Genomic DNA, 24,033 nt, shown 5'->3' with positions numbered 1-24,033 from the left:
AAGTTCCGGTACGGCTAAATATCTTGGTTAGAATGCTTTTTTCTGAAAATTTGAAAGGTACAAAAGTTGCAGGAATCAATAGAATTATCGGAGGCCTGTGCCTTTCAAAACTTGTGCGGCCCTGTGTGGGCTCCACGGGACCTATCTGTGATTTTTCAAACGAGAGCCCCCATTTTTAATTTCAAATCCGATATCTACGGAACAAACTAAATCAGAATATGTAGTGTTCAAAGCTAGTTCCAGGCCCTACAGCCTACAGTTTTCACTGGAAATTGTTCTGCACCAAAATATGTGAACATTCTCTCGTGCTCAGTTCTGTTGGGTTTTGGACGAAGGGTCCCAAAGTGCTCAAAAGTGGGTTAATGATGAAATGTCCCAGGATTCTGAATTTGCCAAATGGAATCCCGCGAAACGTACTAACAAGTAAATTCGTAGGTCATGTAAGTAGATACTACGTGGTTGGTATAGGACACCACTCTTAAAAATTTTCTAAAACTTGCCTGTAAAATGCAAAGCAACCATAGCTTTCTGGCCATTTCCAGTAACTTGGCTAAGAAAATACAGCCATCCTTGAAGTTTTCAGGAATACTGAGAGAAAGAAAGAAAAAAAAAAAACTGCAACCTTCAATAAGGTTTGAGCTTGAGTTGATAAATTGCAAGTCCAGGGTCCTATTGATTTCACCACATTTCCAAACAGAGAATTTCAGATCCAAACAGTATTGAAGCTCGGAAGTGCGTTGTCTGAACTCCGAGAACATAAGTTGCATTAAGGACACGACTTAAGTCACATTTGAATAATATTTGCAAATGTTAGAGATCGAATTTGTCATTCACTGAAAATATTTCAAAATTCTGTAAAAATAATGAGTAATCACGATGGCGGCAGCAAATACTAGATCCGAATTGTATTGACTGCTACGATAAGAAACAGTTTTCGCACTCTGCACATATATAAAACTGACAACTGGATCCATACGACAACTCTCTACGGTGTTCCTTCAAGTAAATGAAAACATGTAATACCAACACTTGTGCTAAGGTTTACTGACATGAGAGTTCATAACAACGTGTACACATTTTTAACAATGTATAGAAGCCGTACAAATCCCAAGTTTGCTTTATTACATGCTAGTCCCTAGTAATCATAGAAGATTCCGGTGCTAGGAAAGTATTATAGTACAGTATGTACTTATATGTATAGGGCTCCACAGTAAAGGTGAATATAGGGCATTGGTCACTGGGATTCTCAGAAATGAATTCGACGTCGCAAAATCCTGTTATGTCTAACAACTACACAATGAATTGCTATGCAAGCCTAAGTGGGAAGAAATTCTAAGGGAATCAACAACATTGTTCCTGTAAAATGCACCTCACATCCTTTTGGCTGTGTCTACTTGCAGCCTGTTATGTATTGTGCAAGATGTCACTACAGAGACAGGAACCCCAAGGTTCGTCACTCCCTTAGTATTTTTCGACTCCAAACTCTCTCTGTTGCAAATGTTGTGTTTGCATTTGAGAAAACGTACTATTTAATTACTATTTAATCAAGTGTTCGAATTGATGTCCTTCTGCGACCTAACAATGACCCAGACGTAAATAAAACTTATTCATAACTGCAGCTAACATATCTGATTTAATTTAGCTCGAAATATTTACTATTTTTTTCCTTCAGTTGTTCAATATTATCAGATTTCTGTTCATACGGTTTGCTTTTCAGATATCCCCAGTACAAAACGTCAAGCGGAGAAAGATCAGGAGACCTAGGTGGCCATTCTATGGCCTTATTCTATCACCATTCTGTGATATGACCTTACTCTATCATCAAAATGTCTCATCATCAGAATAGTAACTCTTTCTCTTTCGGCTAAATTCATTGTGCCTAATAGAATGTAATTGAAGAAACTACGCAGAGGTGAAGACACCAATAATACGTAAATACACACTTGAATTGTTCTAAAACTTTATTCTTAATGTGTGCCTGTCTGCACTCTATTCTCATACACCACAATTACACTAATCTGGTTTTATTACATCAATTCTGCAGAACATATTTATGACCTATAACACACATCCACCTTGTTGGTACAGGGGCACCTACTTGCAAAATAAGTTCGGTTCCCTGGTGCCCATAAGGTCTAAACATTTTCATTTTCCTACCAGTCCAACAATCGTATTGATTTTCCTGCAACTTTTGTAACTTAAACCGAGATATTTAGCCCTTCCGAAACTTGTTAAAGTACTCACCGTAATAGTATTTCTGGCTCTGTAGGGCCTGGTATTTACACCTTAAGCTTTGAGCAGTACATATTCTGATTTACTTTGTTCTGTAGACACCGAATTTGGAATAAAAATGGGGGCTCACATTTGAAAAATCACAGATGGGCCCCGTGGAGCCCATACAGTGCCGCACACATTTTGAAAGGCGGAGACTTCCGATAGTTCTGGAACTTTTGTATCTTTCAAGGTTTCAGAAAAAAACATTCTAATCTAGGTGTTTAGCTGTTCCGGAACTTTTCACAGAACCCACCTAATAGTTTTTCCGGCCCTGTAGGGTCCTGGTACTCATATCCGACAACTTTGAACAGTACATATTCTGATTTATTTTGTCCCGTAGATACCGAATTTGGAATAAAAAATGGGGGCTCTCATTTGAAAAATTACAGATGGCCACGTGGGGCATACAGGGCCGCACAAGTTTTGAAAGGCACTAGCTTTCGATAATTCTATTGATATTTTGCAACTTCTGTGTCTTTCAAATTTTCAGAGAAACGCATTCTAACTAGGAGCGTCATTTCAGATTTTGCTTGGGGGAGGGCAAGACCCCTTGACATTTCGCGTTTTTCACTGATTTACTACTATTCTATTGATAAAATCTATATACATCTCAAACTCAGGGGGGGGGGGGCAAATGCCCCTCCCTGCCACCCCCCCTAAATGACGCCCCTGATTCTAACCAAGATATTTAGCCGTTCCGGAACTTTTCACAGTGCTCACCCTAATAGTTTTTCCGACCCTGTAGGGCCTGATATTAACATCCTACAGCTTTGGGCAGCACATATTCTGATTTAGTTTGTTCCCTAGATATCGAATTTGGAATAAAAAATGGGGGCTCTAATTTGAAAAATCTCAGATGGGCCCCATACGGGGCCGCACACATTTTGACGGGCACGAGTTTTCGATAGGTCTGTTGATATCCTGCAATTTTTGTATCTTTCAACAGGGTGTTTGAAAACAATACCGACAACGTTTGGGAGGTGATTCCTGACACCAAGATAAGACAAAAAATATAGACCAACCTGGGTGCACAGATGCTTCCTTTCGGAGTTATAGGCTGCCGGCAAGATGGAAAAACGAACTTTAAAGATCCATAGCTCCAAAACTATGGGACTTACTGAAGTCGGGTCAAGACTTTACGTAGGAACTAGTATGTGCCTTATCCAAAAATCCATTTCAGAATCCTAAGGTACTCACGCGACAATTTTTATAAAAGGAGTTTGGCTACGGGCATACAATTTGAAGTACTCAGCAACTACCTCTATAAAAATTGTTGCGGAAGTACTGCAGGATTCTGAAACATGGACGTTTGAACAGGACACATGCAAGTCCCTAAGTGAAGTCTTGACGCGACTGCGGTAGGTCCCATAGTATTGAAGCTATGGACCTTTTAAAGTTCATTTTTTCATGTTTTCGGCAGCCTATAACTCAGGATGAAAGCATTTGTGCACCCAGGTTGGTGTACACTTTTTGTCTAATCTTAGTGTCAGGAATCATCTCCCAAACGTTGTCTGTTGTTGTTTTGAAACACCCTGTATATACACAGAAATAATTACTTACTAATGTTATGATTTACAGCACCAAGTAAATAGAAGGTAACACGAAATTTTCAAGGAAGTTTTACTAAAGCCTATCAAATAGTCTCGCAGATGATGTCCATTTTCCGCTTTCTATTTGGCGCAGGGTGGGTTAGCATCTCATAAGTTTTAACTCAAGATTCCGACCACTCCCCGTCCCCTTAGAAAATTCGTAAATAAAACACTGATTAACAGTGTTAACATTTTTACTAAACCAATTTTACTTAAAACTGTAAAACCCAATGCGTCCATCTATTTTTTTTTCTACCAAATCGATTTTTTTCGATTCTTAGAATGTTTTCGTTTTTCTTCAGAATTAAGTGATTAAATGTCTTTCTTGTTATTATAATGTAGCGTTTCTCAGACTTTTTTTTTTTTTCAAATGGTTCAAATGGGAGTACTTTTGTTAGTGTTTTACTGACCACAGTACTTGCGTCCCCTTTAAAAACTACCGTAATTTGATTTTGATATTGATAGAATATATATATTAGTGTCTTTCAATAACTGAAGGCTATCAAAAATGTTCTATTAAGTAGGTAATAAATTTCATAAAATGTCAGTCGAGGGAAAGAAAGTATATATATATATATATATATATATGTATGTATGATTTTCAAACTGTTTCTCTGCTATTGTGTGTGATGCAAAATTTACTTGAGTTACATATTTTCTGTCTTTTTCTGGTCAATCTAAGAGGATTACAAGAGCAGACCTCCAGGAGTACAGTTTAAGAAACACTGTTATATTGGAAAAAGAAGGGCAGAATGTGCTCTTTTTTTTTTCGTAAAGGTTGAAATGTTTTGAGAAATAAAAAAATAAAAAAAAACTTGGAGCTCATGTATCTCTACCTGTATCCTATTATTGCTCTGTACATTTGCCAGTCATACATAGCAGTGTATTGTATGTTATTTCCACACATGAATTATTTCCTTCTTTTTAAATTTCAGGTACCCATGGTCATATGAAATGTGTGTTTGACGGGCAGCTGAGATCACAGGATACAATTATGTTGAATTTGTATAAGAGAGTATTTCCGCGCTGGTCGTACAATCCTTGTGTAAGTGAACCACGGTCGGAGTATAAAGACCAATTTGATGTAGATAAACCAAGCGAAATGGTGGAATAAAGCTTGATAATAAAAAGAATTTTGTGATCAATAATTTATTTGCTGCAACGTAATGCTGCAGATTACTCTAGCATATATAGGGAGAACAAGATAAGATTATTTTTAGATTTTTTCTTCTAACGGTACAGTAATGCCACTTGACTTGTGTGGTGGTACTGAAGAGCCGCTTATGTTTAAAATAACAAAATTGGCCATAAAACATGTATAACAAAATACTTTGGATAGATTAATAATTACCTGTACCTTGGGCAGAAAGTGCTCATACATGTGCACTATACTTAATAGAATGTTAATTTCATATTAACAAAAGAAGAATGTTTTTAAGATATGCAAGATATATTATGGGATAGTTGTTGCTATGTAAATGTTTATGGATACCTAGTCATCAAGTTTGTGTGCTTGACAGTTTAAAGGAAAATATATTATAAAGTATATAAACTAATAAACCATTTTAGCAACGTTCATCGACGTTATCATTCTAATAGAAAAGGTGAGAATAATGGTATATAATTATTAAAGATAATTTTTACATGCAAACAAATACTACCACTCGAAATTTGTATATCTTACTTATCCGAACCAGGTTGACGACTACTCTTAGTGAGTCGTTATACATGGACATTTTTTTCTCAGTTTTTCTATTTTTTCACGAGAACTTGTACCATGAAGACATTACATACGTGACAATAACTAATAGAATGGAAATTAATCTTCTTATGGTGTAGGCATTCCAGAGTATATGGAACAGAAGAAGGCTAAATTCTATAAGGATGGCTTCGTGGCATTTGTCTTTATTTGACAAAAATCCCTCCCACCTTCGTTGTGTGGAGTGGAGCATCAGTGCATCAGCATACAGAGCATAACAGGCTCCACCTTATTTCACTCGCGCTTGACGCAAGAAGGTAGAAAGCAGAAGTTTACAGTCACATTAAAAGTGTGATTATATTGTATCAAAGGGCAGACGTTTAAAGGATTGTTATCTGAAGAGGCGAACTCTACAAACAGCTAAACCAGTACCCGTGAATATCGAGTAAACGGCAATCTTCAGGATTGTATCGGGCAGCACCGTTCTCCATTTCTTCACGGTATAAGCTCCCGTATGCTTAGAGCGGGAACTAAAAACAAAAAGAGCGTTGTCTAACTATGGAAATGGTTGGGGCTAATCATTGTTATTTTTTTACCTAAACATAAATAATGGTGTTGACGGTGTCACGAATCACTGAAAATTTAGTTCAGTTACGGATTTAGCGAAAGTCAAGGGTCCTCTCCTTTAGCGGAAAGGGCATAGTCGTGGGTTGTTAAAGATCTCTCCTTGAAAAAATGGACTAAGAAAAAAAAATGCTCAAAATCAGGAGTGAAATAGATGAGATGCTAATTAAATAGAAGTAATCATCCCAGGAAGCAAAAGATCACCATTGGCCCCTATTCCATGATAAATATACTCCATTCACCATTTCATTGTTTTCAAATTTGCAACAGATCAAGAAATAAAAAGCAAACAACTTTTTTTTTTAATTCCCCAGCTTTGTGGGGTGGCTGAAAGAATAGATAGATGGGGGGAAAGCAGACAGAGGAGAAGGCTGGCTTCGGGGCGGGTATAAGGGCACATAGGGCATCAGGTCGGGATCAACATTTAAGATTCAGGCGTCAGGACAGATATCAAGAACCCCAGCGTCAGGTCAGACAGAAGCACAGACACCCAACCAGACAGACAGATAATATGTCGTGGTAAGGCTTCTTTCTTCTTCTTTCTTCTTCGTCGAAAGAACTGAAAAAGAAATATTAACTGTTTGTGGATGCGTTCGTGAGAGAAGTCGCACCGGTAAAAAAAAAAAATAAGTTTTTTCTCTTGAAAGCAAAAGAAGAAAACTTTCTTAATGTATTAATTGTTGTATACAACAATTAATACATTAGATAATTTTTATTCTTTCAGTTTCAAGAAATATAACTAACTTTTACCACTGTTACTTCTCTCACGAGCCACCTCCGTGTATAAACAATGTTTTGTGTGTCATCTGTAGACATAAAAGGTACAATATGCAATGCTTAAGAAGATAAGCACACTGGAAGAATAAAGGACTTAGCTTTCAAGATTCAGCTTCTCGTCATCACAATGTATCCAAGACCGAAGAAAAAGGAAGAGTACTAGATATTGTCACTATCACCATATTGAATCGTACGCCAGAAGGTTAGTATGGAAGAACGTGTGGCGAGATCAAAGTTTTGAGTATATATTCAGAGAAGAGAAAACATTAAAGATGAAGGCACAGCACACAAAATATCACTAGACAAGCATGTAGGCACAACAATTGCAATATGAAATACTGCAGAAAGAGAACAGATTCGGGTGGAAGAAAACTGGAGACAGCGTGGTTGGTGGTTAGGGTTATGATGATGGTGGTGATGATGATGATGGGTTGTAGTTGTGATTAATTAATTAAATTATTTATTTATTTAACCTTTTATTTATATTTTTACCTACTATAACTTATCTATTTAAGTAATTCATTTCTTTATTTAATTTATTTATTTTATAATCTTTTTTTTTTTAATTCACCACACTGTCTCCACCCTTTTACCACCTCTTCATCCCAGTTTTCTTTCTCCTTTCCACAATTTTCAATTACAGCTATTGTATCCATTGACTTCTTTCCAGTAATTTTGTGTGTAGGGTGTCCCCCTATTCAAGTTTTTCTCATCTCTGGATACTAGTCAGACTTTGATCTGATAGCACGTTCTCCCATCACGACATCCTACCAGAATATCCAATATGGTAAGTAGTGACACTTTTTTTCTTCATTTCTTCACTCTGTTCTACATTCAGATGGAGAGAAGTTCTAATGGAAGCTGAACTATGCAAAAGGAAAGAAATAATATTGAAGAATTGAGAATTGAGAAGCGAGTAATTGTTATCATAGTGTATAAAAGAAATAGTATTGAACCAAATGTAGATTGAAGAACCAATGATTGTTACAATAGAGAAGGAGAGATTATGAAGAAGTAGAAACTGTTGGATACAGATAAAGGAGAACGAAGACGCATTCAACACGTACTAAAGAAAGTAGAAGAATTATTTGAAGAAGAATCTGAAAGCAGAAGAATTTTCCGAAGAAGATAAATCGTTGTGTAAAAGTCTGTAAATGCTACTATACTTACCCATCTGGATCGCAGCGCGTGGTCCCTCGCTTGCATCTGTGTCTGTGGTGATGAGGAATGTAGGCGTTTGGATGTGCGTGCGTGTATATGTTGTGTATATCCACCCGCCCAGCCAAGCACCCACACCCCCACCCTCCCTTCTTCCAAGGCCCCCTCAACCCATCCGTCAGCCCGTCTCCCCCTTACCGGACCGTCTGCCCAGCGGCCCAAACACCCGTCCTGTCCGCCAGTCTACTTCCCTGCCTGCCCATCCAGTCACCACCAATCTTTTCCTAGGAAGATTGGTGGTAGACATACCCCATCCATCTATTGATCCAGCCACCCCACTTAATCAAAGCTCCCCCAATTACTTTTATTCATTTTTCTTTTCTTTCTTTCTATTTTTTTTTCAAACAGATATACATTGTTAGATCACGTGATGACACCTTCTTGTTTCTGCTGCAGTCCAGAGGTGAAGACAGCCGTGGGGTTCTGATGATTTGATGAGAAGAGCAAACCGTTGTACTTGGTATGTGTGACATCATCTCAGCTACCAGAAGTAATTTGATGCTTATCAAAAGGAAGGCTCATGTCTGAAACGTTCTTAAATATATGGTTATGTACTTGTTTGCACGTTTTCTTTGCGAAATTTCAAAAGAGTTAAGTCTTATTTTGAGATGATGTCATCTGGATCACTTAAAACACTTAAAACCATTTAAAATACGAATCCATAACGTGTTAGTGAGGAATATGTATATAAAAAGTCTTTGTTTATCAAGAATCCACATTGCAGCCACTCGTAGTGTGGAAATCCATAATTCTGTTGTTATTGATCTTTAGCATCACATACGGTCGCTATGATTGCACATATACTTTGTCCAAAGGCAGAACATAAACAGTTCAATGAATTTTGGTGATTTGATGGAAGCAAACACAAGAAATGCAAGTGAGTTGATTATAATAGTTAAACAAAGGGTTTCCGTTCCGTTACATGCGTTCAGTCCTTATTAAAAGAGCCATCAAGTGCGATTTGTTTCTTTCCAAAGGTAATTACATTTTACAGACATCTCCATAAGTTATAATCTTGCTCCATACGTTATAATTGAATAACATCACAGAATCACTTGCAAAATGTAAGCGTGAATAGAAATCTTTCTGAAAAGTATATATAACTGTCTTTGTTAATATCATATTCGTAGACACTTTAGTCTATATTCCGTATCATATTCACATGTTGATACTGTATTATCTGTAACTAGTTCGGTTGTTATACTCCAGATCTACTTATTTTGACACTTGGTTAATTTGGCTAAACGAAAGGTACAATTACAGCTTTCTGATTTGATAATATTGAAACCAGTTTCTTCTGCGACTATTTCACATGATATAACATTTCGGTCCCCAAGGACAAAAGCTTCTTCAGCAAAAGTTTTAAGAACTTGTTCAGTAGAAGTGTTGACTGATGGTTGAAGCTGTTCTTCAATTACGCAGAGACATTTATCTCGAAGGAACACCTTTGTCCAATAAGGGATGTCTCTGGCTTCCTGTTCAGAAAGAAAGACTTCTAAGAATCATTTAAATAATAATAATAACGAAACAAACATTTTAGAATGATAAAGAAAAAATAATCAAAAGATTGCTGTCTTGGCCAATAGTTAGTTTTTGGATCAGGGGCCACAAAATTTTTGGACAGCGTCTTTATCATTTTATTATTATTGTTATTATTATTATTATTATTTTACGGAATAAGCACATCATGCTGTCACGTGATAGTTTCGGTTTGGCTACACTATATTTAATTCTTGAGATATAAGGCCTACAAGAAAATTTTCGATTGAAATATACTAGATAAGGGGGCGACAAAACTTTTGAGCAGGCTTTTTTTTTTAACCCTGCATCCCTCGCGCGGGGTAAATATGACCCCAGAGGGATATTTTTTGTTTGGCTCTCCTAGACAGTTGGCAATTCTGACCCGGCCACCCTACTATTAAAAAAATTTGGCTATCTGTTGTATTGTCTACTTCAAGGCCAACAATTAGTTAGTTGTTTACTGCAACATTTTTCGTACACAAAAAATACGTTTAATATAAAGTGGGGTCAGTGTGACCCCACGCGAGGGTCGATACCTAACACCGCGCGAGTGGTGCAGGGTTAATTAGCACATTATGCTGAATTAAGTGATAGTTTGGGTTTGGTCTACACTATATGTAGTTCTCCAGATATAAGGCCTTCAAGAAAATGTTGAGCGCGTCCGCTAAACTGAGTTTTTTTTTTTTTTTTTTAACGGTATAAGCACATTATTCTGAGTTAAGTAGTAGTTTGAGTTTGGCTACATTATATGTAGTTCTCCAGATATAAGGCCTAGAAGAAAAATTATTGTTGAAATATATTGGACTTTGGATCAGAGGCTACAAAACTTTTGAACGGCCCCTAAATCGAGATTTCGTATTTTCTACGGAATAATCACATCCTACTGAGATAAGGGATAGTTTAGGTATGGCCACACTATATGTAGTTCTCCAGATATAAGGTCTAGAAGAAAATTTTTGCCTGAAATATATTGGATCTTTTGATCCAAAAAGAAACTGCAAAAAACAAGTACGAAATCATAGTTTGGAATTTCTCCAAAACAAAACTGATTTTTCTCAGCGATGAGGATAAAGGAAGATAATTACGATATTAGGTTATTAAGTGGAACATCACATTAAGATTTTTCCAGAGGTTTTTATTTTACAATAAAATTAAATCAAAAGGGAATGATGATTGGTGAGGTATTAAAATCAGACTGGTTGTGAATGGTTAGCGCTACAGGTTTTGAATGGTTATGATTGGACATTCAGTTGATAATGTGCAGTCAGTATCATCGGCACAAATCTGTCTTCAACATTGGGGAGAGGAGGAGCCGAACACAAATCATCACACTTATACCCAAAAAGCACTTTTCAAATCGGATTATTGGGGGGAGTGCTCCAGTTCCCCGTTATTTATGAGCTTATCTGCAGCTGACGATTTTCCAGCATGAGGAGAGGGACATAACCTCCTCTTCAACTTATCCAAGTAGCGGAAGCGGAATTAATTCAGACTGATGAATCTACTAAACGCTTCAGAGCACGAAGTTTAGTTTGAAATAAAAAAGCCAAGAGAAATTAACTTCATCTCACTTTCTTTTGTGGCAATCGGACACAAATCATCACACTTATCTCCCGAAAACACATTTCAAATCGGATTATTGAAGGAGGGGGGGGGGAATTCCCTCAGTTCCAACATTGGGGGATATGTCTCCCTCATCTCCTCGGGATTCGCGCCAGTGGTCAGTATATCGATTCCGAACATCTATTTTTGGCTTTGTAGACTTTTTTGTGGGGGGGGGGGGGCACGGTGGCTCAGTGGTAGAGCGTTCACCTCTGGTGCTTGGGGTCCCGGGTTCGATCCCAGCCCCCGCCAAGTGAACTTTGTGGTGGACAAACACCGTGCTCGTGGGTTTTCTCGGGGTTTTCCTCCCACTTTCTTCATTCCATCATTTCACTCATCTCTCATTATCACCGTCTCCTTTAGCCTAACCGGCATAACCGTGGGACGTAAAACTTACAGATTTCATTTTCATTTTTTTTGTGTGTGTGTGTGGGGGGGGGGCTATGTTGCAAGTCAAGTGGCTCTCCACTTGCATCCCGAAACTTGTTGAACATCGAAATCACACACTTGAAAACAGTTTTTTTTCTTTTAATCGGTTTTAAAAGCTCATGGAATTAAGTTCTCAGTACTGCCGCACGTGTCCGAAAATCCAGCCTACATAAGTATGGAAAGTCTTATAGAAGGGCTGTGTCCCTTTCGTCGGTCCAGTGATGCCAACCAATGGAAAATATCCCATACTGTGGGATTTTTGACAAGGATTTCTCGAAATGGGATAAAGGGAATTTTCGTAAAAAAAAAAAAAAAAAAACGCAGGATTTATGGGATTTTCCATATATCTATTCCATTGACGCCAATAAAATTGTCTATGGGCGAGGAATGGACAAATGAGCAGGGGCGCCCGAAGAAAATTTTCTAGAGGGGGGGCCCCATCTCCATGGTTGCTATATTACGCCTGGTATTTAATACATATGGTTTATATTTTCGTGGGCCAGGGAGAGGCCCAGGCCCCACCCTGCCCTCCCGTTTCGGGCGCCCATGGAAATGAGCCTTCAATAAACTTAAAATTAATGCTAATTGTCAAATTTTGTTACTATAAAATGCATGTTAGTGTTAAAGTGGTTTATTCAGCGTCTTGTGAATCTCAAGAAAACAAGATCCAAGGATGGTTAATTGTACTCAGCTATTTTTAAAAAAGAGAGAAATGAAAATAAGAACAGAATTAACGGAAGAAAGAAAACGAAAAACTTCCATATCATACCATATGAAATAACTGAAGAATGAAGTTTATCTCGTTTGATTACGTTTAGTAGAAGATTATGGCACAAAAGTGTGATAGAAATACTAAACTTAGAGCAAAATGTATTTATTTTCATCAGCATTTTCAACTGTCTCTTTCAATTGAAAAATACTTGCTTATAAATTGTTTGATAGGCATAGACGATCGGAATTTTGGAATAATTCACTCATATATTAAATAAGATGACTGATAGAGGCCTACACTAATTTCACTGTTCATGTTTTCTAAGTTTAGAAAGTTGTGTTATTAGTAGGTATAGCGTGGGGAATTCAAGAGCAAAACGGTAAATTCTGCCTCTCGAGATGGGATTTTATAACGTTCCAGGTTGGCATCACTGGGTGTCGGTCTGTTTGTCGACAGGTATCAAAGCAGAATCTGTGCGGTATATCGAGAAGTTGTTTGTTTTCTGTCATCAATTTAGAGTCCCACGGAAAATGCAGAACAGCCACCCAGTGAACAATGTATATGCACTCTCGACTGCAGCGAAGTTTGAAAGAAACAAATCTTTTAATCCATATTTTCTTGTGTTGCAGTTAGTGATGTGATTCAAATAATTTAACAATCGGTTTTTGTTTAGCGTAAAGGTAACCAAGAAAGTTCTGTCGCTTTTTCACCCAGCACCTTCGAACATCGATATGTCACCTAAGACGTACTTGGAAGATCAAAAATAGTACCCATCAGCATCGACGACCTTCTGCCAACGATCTGGAAGGCCATGAATTCCATCGCGATAGAACTTGGTGGGCCGTGAAGCGAAGAAGGTATCAAAGTGCATTTTGCATTTCTACTAGGAATTTGAACTGGCGTCCTCTAAAGTGATTGTCCAAGGAGAGGAACATGTGATAGTCGGACGGTACAATCTCCGGTAAGTATGGCGGATGCAATAATGTTTCCCATCTAATGCGTAGAATCTTGTCTCGGGTCATCCTAGCCACATTGGGTTTAGCGTTGTCCTATAACAGGAAGACCCCTTTGCGATTCAGAAGTGCTGGCTTCAGAGTTTTGAGTTTTTCTTGTACACGGCTCAACGGCTAACAGTACACAGTTGTATTGATTCTCTGACCATCTGGTAGGAGTTCCCGATGCACGATGCCACGAGCAGTCTACCTAACACACAGGAGGACCTTTTGATGCAGTGTTGGTTTCGACTGTTTTGGAACCGGTTTATGGGACGCTAACCAATGATGACCGCGCCGTGGAGCTTCGTACATGACCCATTTCTCATCACATGTAAGCACCCTGTCCAGAAATGGCTCTTTGCTCAGACAAGACAGCAAAGAAACACAGGTATCTGCTGCCATTGCCTTCTGGCCCGTAGTCAAATCATGTGGATCCCATCGACCCAACTTGTAGTGCTTCCCAAGTTGATAGAGGTGCTGCCGAATGTTTCTCTATTCACAATGAATTGTAATCCCAATTCCTCACATGTTTGGCCACTGTTCACCTCAATTGCTGCCTGAAGATCTCAATTTTGTACATGTGTTCGTCTTCCGGCAAGTGGTGCGTCTTCGAGTGTTTTGTCACCGCCCTTAAACTTGTTAAACCACCGCTGCACTGTCCGCGTAGTCGTGACACCCTCACCAAAGGCCTGGCGTATCTTCCACCACGCTGTAGTGGCGTTTGATCCCAGATTAAACTCGTACAACATGCACATCCTTATGATTCTCCGTGGTGGTCCCATGTTCACTCTGTCCTTACACAAATTCACGGTGTAAGTGAACTGCCACACCCAGGTAGTACGTTGGATATACCCACACCAACAACTGACCTTCGCCTTATCTCCATTCGCATTCAACTCACGGTTTGAGGGTAAATTGAACAGAAACGTCTACAAAATGTGACAGAACTTTCTTGGTTACCTTACGTTTAAAAATCACTTCTATAATCAGTATTTAACAATCGGTTCTATAATTAGTATTTAACAATTGACTCTACGCTTAGAATTTAACTAGTTCTATCAAATGATCATTATAGTAAATTGACTTAATAATTATTATTACTATAGTAAATTGACTTAATAATTATTATTACTATACGATTATATCATTATTTATTCCAATGATACTAATAATAGTAACTAGAGTTTCCATTCCATAACGGTTTGCATCAACTCAAGGCAAAATATGCGTTTTAGTTTGCGATAATCTGTATAGTGCTTACATACGTACAATTGTTTGTTCCAGCTTTCGCGTTGCGTTGCAGTCCACAAAATTTTACGAAGACTGATATGGAATGACTTCCTAGGTTTAACTGATATATCATCCAGGGGCCTTATTTAGGCGGAGCAGGAACAGGCAATTGCCCCCCCCCCAAGAGTTTGAGGAATACATTTACTTTGATTGTCTATACTATACTGGTACAAAACATGAAAGTCTTATGTCGATGGTGCTCTTGTCCCCCTCAAGCAAAGTCTGAAATGATGCCCCTGATATCTTTAAATGTTATTTTGTATATTGATCTTCAAAACTATAGTGCTGCCAAAACGTCTTGAGCCGTGGCAAAAATGCAAATTAAAACTCACACACCCACGCGTTTAGCCAATGAGGGTTCAGCTGTTGCTAAGCGAGAGAGCGGATGACGAAAGGGAGTGGAATTCCTTCAGCCGATAGCAGCGCCTGGAACGGAAGACTAGGTGTCAAGTCAATGCGGTATATCTGTAGCACTCGAGAACTAGTTTTCTTTCGTAAGAACTGAATCTAGAAATGGCGAAGACTCTTTTAACAATCGATAAGGGGAACCTGAGAAATTTTAACACTCAGGGCGAACCGACTGAATGACACCACTCTTTGCAGGCATTTGGAATCAGTTAGGAAAGTTAGTGGACAAGGAAACAGTTGTGAGAGCGTCCCTTCTAGTTGTTCCTGACCGCGGAGCCTGAGCGTTGGACTGGAATGAGTGGGGTACAGGATCAAGTGAGTTAAGAAATGATTAACCTAGTTTAGTTCTAAGTTGCAGCTTCTTAAGACAAAGTGGCGAAGAAATGAAACCCTTTAATTTAACGTTTGACGATTATGTTCTTTAGAAAGAATAATGAATGTGAATAATTATGAGAAAAATAGTGGAATAAGAGTGTGGGAGGAAATGGGAGTACCTAGAGAAAACCCACGAACACGATGTTGTCCGCCACAAACTTGCACGGTTTGGGATCGAGCTACAAGTTTCCCTCACTATAGCTAACTGTTCCATCACTGAGCACCCGTGTCTCCATAGGAAGATGGAGTTAAGCGATTGGGTTATGTATTCTGGTGGTTGTGTCTCATTTGCCTTTAAATTTGTCATCTACTTTAAATATAATTACATTTAGTTGACAAGAAATAACTCACCAAAACTGCTGCCGTGACATGGCACGGGACCCCAATGGCCCCAAGGAAATTTTGGCAGACAAAAGAGGAACCAGAATATGTAAGATTACTCTTTATTCATCAGAATTCATCATGCATCAGAGGATCTGCAAAGAAGGAGAGAGGATCAAATGTAAAAAGACAATAATAAATAAAGCACTTGATATTACAAGAATAAGCCGTTAGGATATTAAATATTTTTCAGAAAGATATATCAGTGATTGCTATACAACAAACTGAAACACTTTTTTTTATTTATTTATTTATCAGCAGCACTATTTTCATACTTAGTTTATTGAATTATTTTAGAAGGTAGGCCTATTTTCTTTTTGAACTCTCTCGTAGCTATTTAGTTACCATACGCGTCTTTAGTAGCGTTGGAGATCTGGGTTCGATTCCCACCGGGAGCCCATGTGGTTCGGATCCCACGCTAACTCTTTCGGGACCCAATGGCCAAAGTGACACATACGGGGTTGTCACATATTTAATCCTCTGCTGTGTGAGCGCTAATTAAGATATCGAGATGATTTTTTTCTATGCTAAATAGGCTTTTCGTCTGTCTGGTGGAAGATTTTCCAGCCACAGAAAAATTTAATTCCTGATTTTAGGTGAAAACTTCGGAAAATATCCAACTTTTCCCGTTATAATTTCCTTCTTGTTGACTACATTGGAACAAACGCAGCAGTATCTGAAAGCCTGATCTTTGGCCTACACAACGCACCATAGAAAGTTTCAGTAGAATAATTAGAGAAAGTACAGCACCTGCATAGCTGTTGATTTTTGCTTCTGAGGCTGCAAAAGTGTCAATATTTCATGAGAGAGAAATTTTCTTTCTGTCTTTGTGTGACAGTCAACGACTTCACGTTTTCACTGTGCGTTGTAGATACACCAAAGAATTTTTTGAGGTGACTTGGACCCATGTGGTGACAGTGGTGCCAGCTTAGAATTTTTCTATGAATTTTCACTCCTACATTTCCCTCCCGTTGGAAGCACTGCAATCAAACTTACGTTATAAAATTGCAACCTCCTCCTTCTAAAAAAAAAAAAAAAAAAAAAAAAAAAAAAAAAGTAACTATATCAATCGGGTAATAGTATGAGTTGTAATTCATTAATTGAAAGTCTACAAATATGCCAAAAATGACTAGATCCCGAAAGGGTTAAGCTGTAGTTCTATAAACGAATGAAAGTTAAGTGATGTAAGCGACTTTGTTATATATATATATATATATATATATATATATATATATATATATATATATATATATAAACTAGATCTAGATAAGTCAATATATTAACAGAAAATTGGAATTAAGTCAGAGCGTTAATTTAAACGATGCCAGATTTCAACAGATGTTTGTGAACGTTCTGATGGTAAAGGACACCTGTTTTGTTTATCTTAGTAATGAATAATTGAAACTGAAGACAAGAGAGTGTACAGACAGTATGTAGCAAGCGTCTTAACATATGTTCGATCTAGTTGAACATTAAAATTTACACACAGACACACACACACACACACACACAAAATATGCAGATAGTGAATCACGGTACAGCACCTTGCAAAAAGAGCTGGGATGCAAATACTCCAATAACAACAAAATGTCTGCTATTTTTGATCACCAAACATTTTGTTTGTATTTTGGCAACAGTTGGCTTGTGTCACAATATCTAGGACCGGTAAATTTAAATTTTACATGTAAATTTATGTAAAAGATAGAAAAATTTAAATATTGTTAAGTAAACTCACCATACATCATCCTCTTTGTTCAAGATTTCGGGTAATTATGGTAGACATAGAAATTTAATACTTGAAAGTATTGTTGCGATCATTTATTTTCGGTTTGTAATTGTTGTTTTTTAAATAAATTAAAGAACTTTGCTAAAGGAAAATTATAAACCATTATTGCATTTTTAAATCAAAAAGTTATAATAGGAGGAAATCACTGGGAGTTGTGTAGGTGACGAAAGAAGGAAATCCACGTTCCCGCCGATCCGCGCAGAGCACAGGCAATCGAAATCTCGTAATTCACTCTGAAAAATACTTTTTGTTTCTATTCTAACGAAGAAGGGTCACGCAGTGGCTCCGCTGAGATCCGAACGAGACAATTGTGTTTGCATTTGATATTTTATAATTAGACAAATCCCAAAGTTATACGTGCCACCGGGCGGAATGTCGTGAGTTACAACATATTTTGTAATATAAAAGCTACAAAGCTGGCAGAATAGTTTGAACCGAGTCATTTGTTCGGAAACAGTTGGATAAATGGAAAACTCGGACAATACGTATCCCATCATTTTCAACGACAAACATTTTTGGGGTAAAAACTTTGTCCCAGGGTCCCCCGCAGGGTCCCAGACGGGGTCCAACTCAAAATTTTCAAATGGCAAGGGGGGTTAAGTAGCACATCATTTGAAAGCTGTTGTAAAATGAAAGAAAATGCAGCAAGTCTCGTCTCTCTACGACAACCCTGTGCAAAATGGCGGCGGGTCAAAATGTAAACAAAAACTTAATTGAAAAGTCCATGGTTATCCCTATAAATCGGAAACGGTGAGACAAATATGAAAATAGGAAAGGGAGTGTGGCATTATTTTCAAAGTACAACAATTTGAGTTAAAGCGTCTTGTCCCAGGGTGCCAACAGGGTCACAGGTGGGGTCCAACTAAAAAATTTTAAATGGAAAGAGAGGTTAAGAAGCTCATCGTTTGCAAGATCTTTTTAAATGAAAGTAGATGGAACAAGTCTTGACTTTCTACGACAACCCTGTCCAAAATTGTGGCGGGTCAAAATGTAAATAAAAGCTTAATTGAAAAACTATTGCCACCTTGAATGCAAGATGGCCGCTTAAAACCTATGTCAATCATAACAGTACAAATCTAAATCTCTATTTTTCTCTATTATGTATTTAGAAGTACTAGGAAGACTAAAGAACAATTGAATTTCGATTCACTTCAACTATTATTTCATTCAGTAACAACACATATATGGTTTCTTCTTAATGCACGTTCGTCACGGTTCTCTCGACATTTACTTGAATATAACAAATATGCGATGAACACACAACTATGACTTCCTACTCATAGTGCAAAAAAAAAAAAAAAAGTTTGAATACCTTCGGGTATTTTTCTAATTTTGTCATACGTAGTTCATACAGAAAAAACTTGCTGCACCATTAGGTTGGGGGCTCTATTTTAACGTATTCGTGATGGTTACATTTGTATATCATTCGTTGGTTTGATCTCAATACTTCAAGCAATACCAAATATACAAAAAATAAATAAATAAAATAAAATAAAAAATAATAATAATAATTTGCAAGATTGGCAAGTAGTACCAAACATATGTGTCATTTCAGTACATCGAACTGCGTCAAACTTTGTTAGTTTGGTCACAGTATTCCAAGAAATAACATGTTTATATACAAACTCATTTGTCACGCTGGCAGCCATATTGGATTCAGATTATACTCTTTGATATTTTGTTGACTATTAACCATAAACGTTCGCTTCTCCAACACCAGTGGTGTGAGCTGGATATGCGTTCGATACACAGTGCGGCATTTTGAACTCAAGATGTCGCGTTTTTGAACATTTTGCATCCTAGCTTCAGCAGTTTGGTATGCTTATCCTTTCGATATAGGATTTAAGCGGCCATCTTGGATTGTTTTCCAATTTGTTTACATTTTGACCCACCGCAATTTTGGATAGGGTTGTCGTAGAAAGTCGAGACGTGCTCCATCTTCTTTCACTTAACAAGAGCTTTCAAACGATGTCCTACCGCTCTTACCATTTGAAATTTTTTAGTTGGACCCCACCTGGGACCATGTGGGGGACCCTGGGACAAGACGTTTTCACTTAAATCGTTGTACTTTGAAAATAATATCACACATCCTTTCCTGTTTTCACATTTGTCTCACCATTTCCGATTTATAGGGGTGACCATGGACTTTTCAATTAAGTTTTTGTTTACATTTTGACCCGTCGCCACTTTGCACAGGGTTGCTGCAGAGAGTCGAGAGTTGCTGCATTTTCTTTCATTTTACAACAGCTTGTAAATGATGTGCCACTTAACCCCCCTTGCCATTTGAAACTTTCGAATTGGACCCCGTCTGGGACCCTGCGGGGAACCCTGGGACAAATTTCTTTTTTTACCCCAAAAATGTTTGTCGTTGAAAATGATGGGATACGTGTTGGCCGAGTTTTCCACTTACCCAACCGTTTCCGAACAAATGACTCGGTTCAAACTATTCTGCCAGGTTTTTATTTATTTATTTATTTTTTATTTTTTGTAGTTCTTACATTACAAAATATGTTGTAACTCACGATATTCCGCCCGGTGGCACGTATAACTTTGGGATTCATTTAGTTATAGCATTTCAAATGCAAACACAATTGTCTCGTTCGGATCTCAGCGGAGCCACTGCGTGACCCTTCCTTGTTAGAAATACAATAGGTACTGATTATCCGAACACTGCTTTAAAACGCACAGGAACAATCAATATGCTCGGATATATGGATGCATATTAAGACTATGCAAGCTTGGATGCCGTAAAAATCGTAAATTAGAGACTAGTGTCAATGTAGTATTTCATGAATGCATCGTACGTTTGACTATTCTTGATGTATTACATTGTTTCGCTTTATAGCTACATAACTTTACAGTTAGTTCGGTAAGTGTTTATACTCTTTACCTGATCTCCACCAATAACAACTGTATGAATTTATATAACACAAAACTGGTATCCAGAAGAACAAATTAAAAAAATATATGTTTATAATGTGATAATGCGCAGGGCACCTTATGTAAATGGGGCCTTGTAGCCTTCACAGGTTCTTTATTAACAGCTACTATTTTAATTTATTATACAAACCTGGTATACAGAACAACTAAAAACACTTATCTATAATGTGATGTTTCGTAGGGCGCCTTATGTAAAGGGCGCACTGTATCGTTTACGGATTCTTTAGCAATAGGACTGTACAGGATTGTACCAATACAGGACTGTACAGGATTGTACCAATAGGATTGTACAGGACTGTAGTATTTTATTATTTTATTTTATTTATTGAACAAATTCCCAGATACAGCGTAACTTTGCCATTTTACACAGGGACATGCTAACAAAAGAAAAAAAAAACAAGACAACAATAACAACAATATAGAGAAAAAGAGTGTAAAAGTAAAACTATTCCGTCAAAGCTCGTTTAATTGCTCTTTCAAACACTGGGTAGCTCGAAAAAATGTCCACATCAGTTGTTACTTGATTATAACAGTTTGGTATTCTATAAAAAAGAGACCTCTGTATAACAGCCAACCTAGGACGGGCAAGATGGAATAGGTGGGTATTCCGGGTGATGCGGGAAGGTACACGTAAGGATAGTTCCTGAAGAAATATTTCCGATCTTAAGTTTCCATTAACTATTTTATGTAGATACTTCAGGTCAGAGGTAATTCTGCGTACTTCAGGAGTCTGAATATTAAGATGTTGCAAGAGTTCCTTCTTAGATAATAATCGCAGTGCAGGAACACGAAAACGGACTATAGCAATGAAGAAATTGAGAACAGAATCAAGTCTGGAGAGATGTGTAGGTGCTGCCATGGCCCATATGGAAGAGCAGTATTCGATCTTGGGCGCTATTAAAGTCTTATAAAAAGTTGCTAATGAAGAAACAGTGCGTAGTTCGGTGAATCGATAAAGAAGTCCCAAGTATACAGAAGAGTGAATAAAATCGTCCATATTTGATGTGGTTTCGCAAGGGCGTCTAATGTAAAGGGCGCATTGTGCCTTTCACGCGTTCTTTACCAATAAAACTGTAAGAATTTATTACTAAACACTTGTACCTTTATTTATACTGTGATGTTTCGGAGGGCGCACCGGGACACGTCCCGGTGTCCCAGCACGGGCCTGGGAGTCCGCGCGCGGAGCAGCCTTCGCGTGGCCCTATCCGCGCTCCGTGAGGCGGATAGGGTCATTTAGCAAATGGATGCTTACATAGTCAAGCGGAATTCCGCGCGCGGAGCTGCCACTTCTCTTTAACCCTTATCCGGGCAAGACATTTTTGTAACGTAAACGGGCAACCGGGGCCTGTGAGGCCCAGTATATATTTTAAGTGCAGAATACACAAAATCAATGCCTATTGTCACTTACTGTTCAGACTAGTCTAGAATGTACCGGTATATATTTTTGTCAAGTAGCGAAACTTCATGTCACGCTTTTGTAAGCCGACCAAGCAGAATAGCAAATCCGGTCCAGACATTTTTGTAACGTAAACGGGCAACCGGGGCAATGTATGTTGCCGCATACTGTTCCGACTAAAGGTTACAATAGTCACGTGTTCAATATATAATTATGTGACAATTTGATCTAATATTTGACAGGAATTTCACTAAGGTTTTACGGGGCCTCCTAGGCCCCGATTGCCCGGTTACGTCAGGAAAAGATTTTCAAATTAAAAAAAAAAAAAAAAAACTTTACCAACTCGATATGTTCATGATTTTAACTTCGACGAAAGATAGAAGAATTCAGTATTTTATGTCTTCGAAATATGTATGGTTATTGAGAAATTTTAGAAAAATGAAGCTACTGGGCCTGGGAGGTCCCGGTTGCCCGGATAAGGGTTAAAATCTAAAAAGAAACGTGCTTGGTAGCAAAAGCAAAATGAAAATTGATCCAGATTTCTTTTCTTATTTTTGATAGCGAGTTGCTAAATAATATTTTATACTGTTCTATAATACTAGTTTTATATTTTTTAAGTGTTATTTTAAATTTAGGTATAATGTCTCGGTTTAATTGGAACTCTACATGTGGTGCCTCTAATGTACCATTGTTAACAGTACGTGATTATTGGAATTTTTCGTCTTTCTTTCAACAAATTTCAAATGTCAGCTTCAGTTTCAATTATTTTTTTTTACCGGCCCACCATCGGTGAGCAACTACCCGAAGAGGGTTACGCCCTCTGTAGGGGAAGAGTTGTGAGCTAAACAAGAATGGTTTGTAAACAATTGTTGTGGGGAGCTTAGGGGTTTATACATATTGCATTTACCTTCGGCTTTATTAATCATATTACATCATTTGGTCATTATGATCTTTTGATCATAATCATGAGGAAGGGTAGAAGCTAGGGGATGAGAATGAAGTGCACTTTCACATCACATCACAGGGGTAAGTGTTAGATAGACAGATGCAGGTTAGCTTCTCGCCTAGGGGCGACACTAGGCATTGATGAGAGACAGTGGGAGCCCTGTTAGATACAGTAGGTGTCACTGTGCATGTGATGGCCAAATGTAAGGAAGAATTTCATCGGAGGAATATGGCTGGTAGTAAGCAAAATCTGGGTGGTCTGGAGGAAGAGTAAAGCGATAAAGTGTGAACAGTAAAGCAAGAGGAGTAGGAATAGCCGGTGTAAGCAGTGGAGGGGGACTGCGAGCATGTGCTTCAAAAGTATCATGGAGAAGGGGTTGATTGAGTGCAAGGCGGCGGCAGATGTATTTCGTGCGAAGGTCTTCAAGATGGTATAGGATGTGGGGAAAACTGAGTCGCCCATAGAGTTCTCGGGTGGGACTGGGAAGCTTAACTCGATAGGCAATTCGTAAGGCATGGCGTTCAAGAACTTTGAGTTTTTCGTAATACTGAGAGGAAGCAGACAGCCAGGCAGTGAAACCAAATGTGAGTATTGGACGGAGGAAAACTTTGTACGTTTTCAGAAGCGTGTCGGCGTTAAGTCCCCAAGTAGTGCCTGTCAGACTCTTCAGTAAGTTGAGGCGGATATATGCTTTAGTAGTAATGTCTTTTAAGTGAGGTTTCCAAGTGAGGTGATGATCAAATGTAATCCCAAGATATTTGACTGTTCTTGTAGGTACTAAGGGTGTGCTGTCAACTGAAAGGTTGAGAAGAGTAGGGTTGCGCTGGATACGGGAGCGAGCGTGAGGTGGAAGGAAGACTATTGTTTGAGTCTTAGACGCATTAATTTTCAAGCGCCAGTGGTGACACCACGTGACGAATGTATCGATGGCTTGTTGCATATAGACATTGATCTGATGAACAGTTTTATACGTGGCTAGTAGGGCAGTATCGTCGGCATACTGGAACAAATGGACATTCGTTGGAAGAGGGGGAAAATCAGCGACAAACAGAATATAAAGAAGGGGAGAGA

General features: G+C 38.2%; 1 protein-coding gene across 1 annotated transcript in view; it reads left to right on the top strand.

Moving 5' to 3' along the window:
• The window catches only part of Tsr1 (Tsr1 ribosome assembly factor), a 52,188-nt gene extending 47,192 nt beyond the window's left edge, over positions 1-4,996 (top strand). Inside the window, exon 11 of the mRNA XM_081742099.1 lies at positions 4,799-4,996. Coding sequence (XP_081598225.1) covers positions 4,799-4,977 — 179 coding nt within the window. The 3' untranslated portion in view covers positions 4,978-4,996. The remainder of the gene's footprint in view (positions 1-4,798) is intronic.
• Positions 4,997-24,033: the final 19,037 nt, after the last annotated feature.

Source organism: Thermobia domestica, chromosome 16 (genome assembly GCF_964235325.1).
Source record: "Thermobia domestica chromosome 16, izTheDome1.hap1.1, whole genome shotgun sequence".
Taxonomy (NCBI): domain Eukaryota; kingdom Metazoa; phylum Arthropoda; class Insecta; order Zygentoma; family Lepismatidae; genus Thermobia; species Thermobia domestica.
Note: the sequence above shows the minus strand (reverse complement) of the source record. Positions and strands in the feature narration are given on the sequence as shown.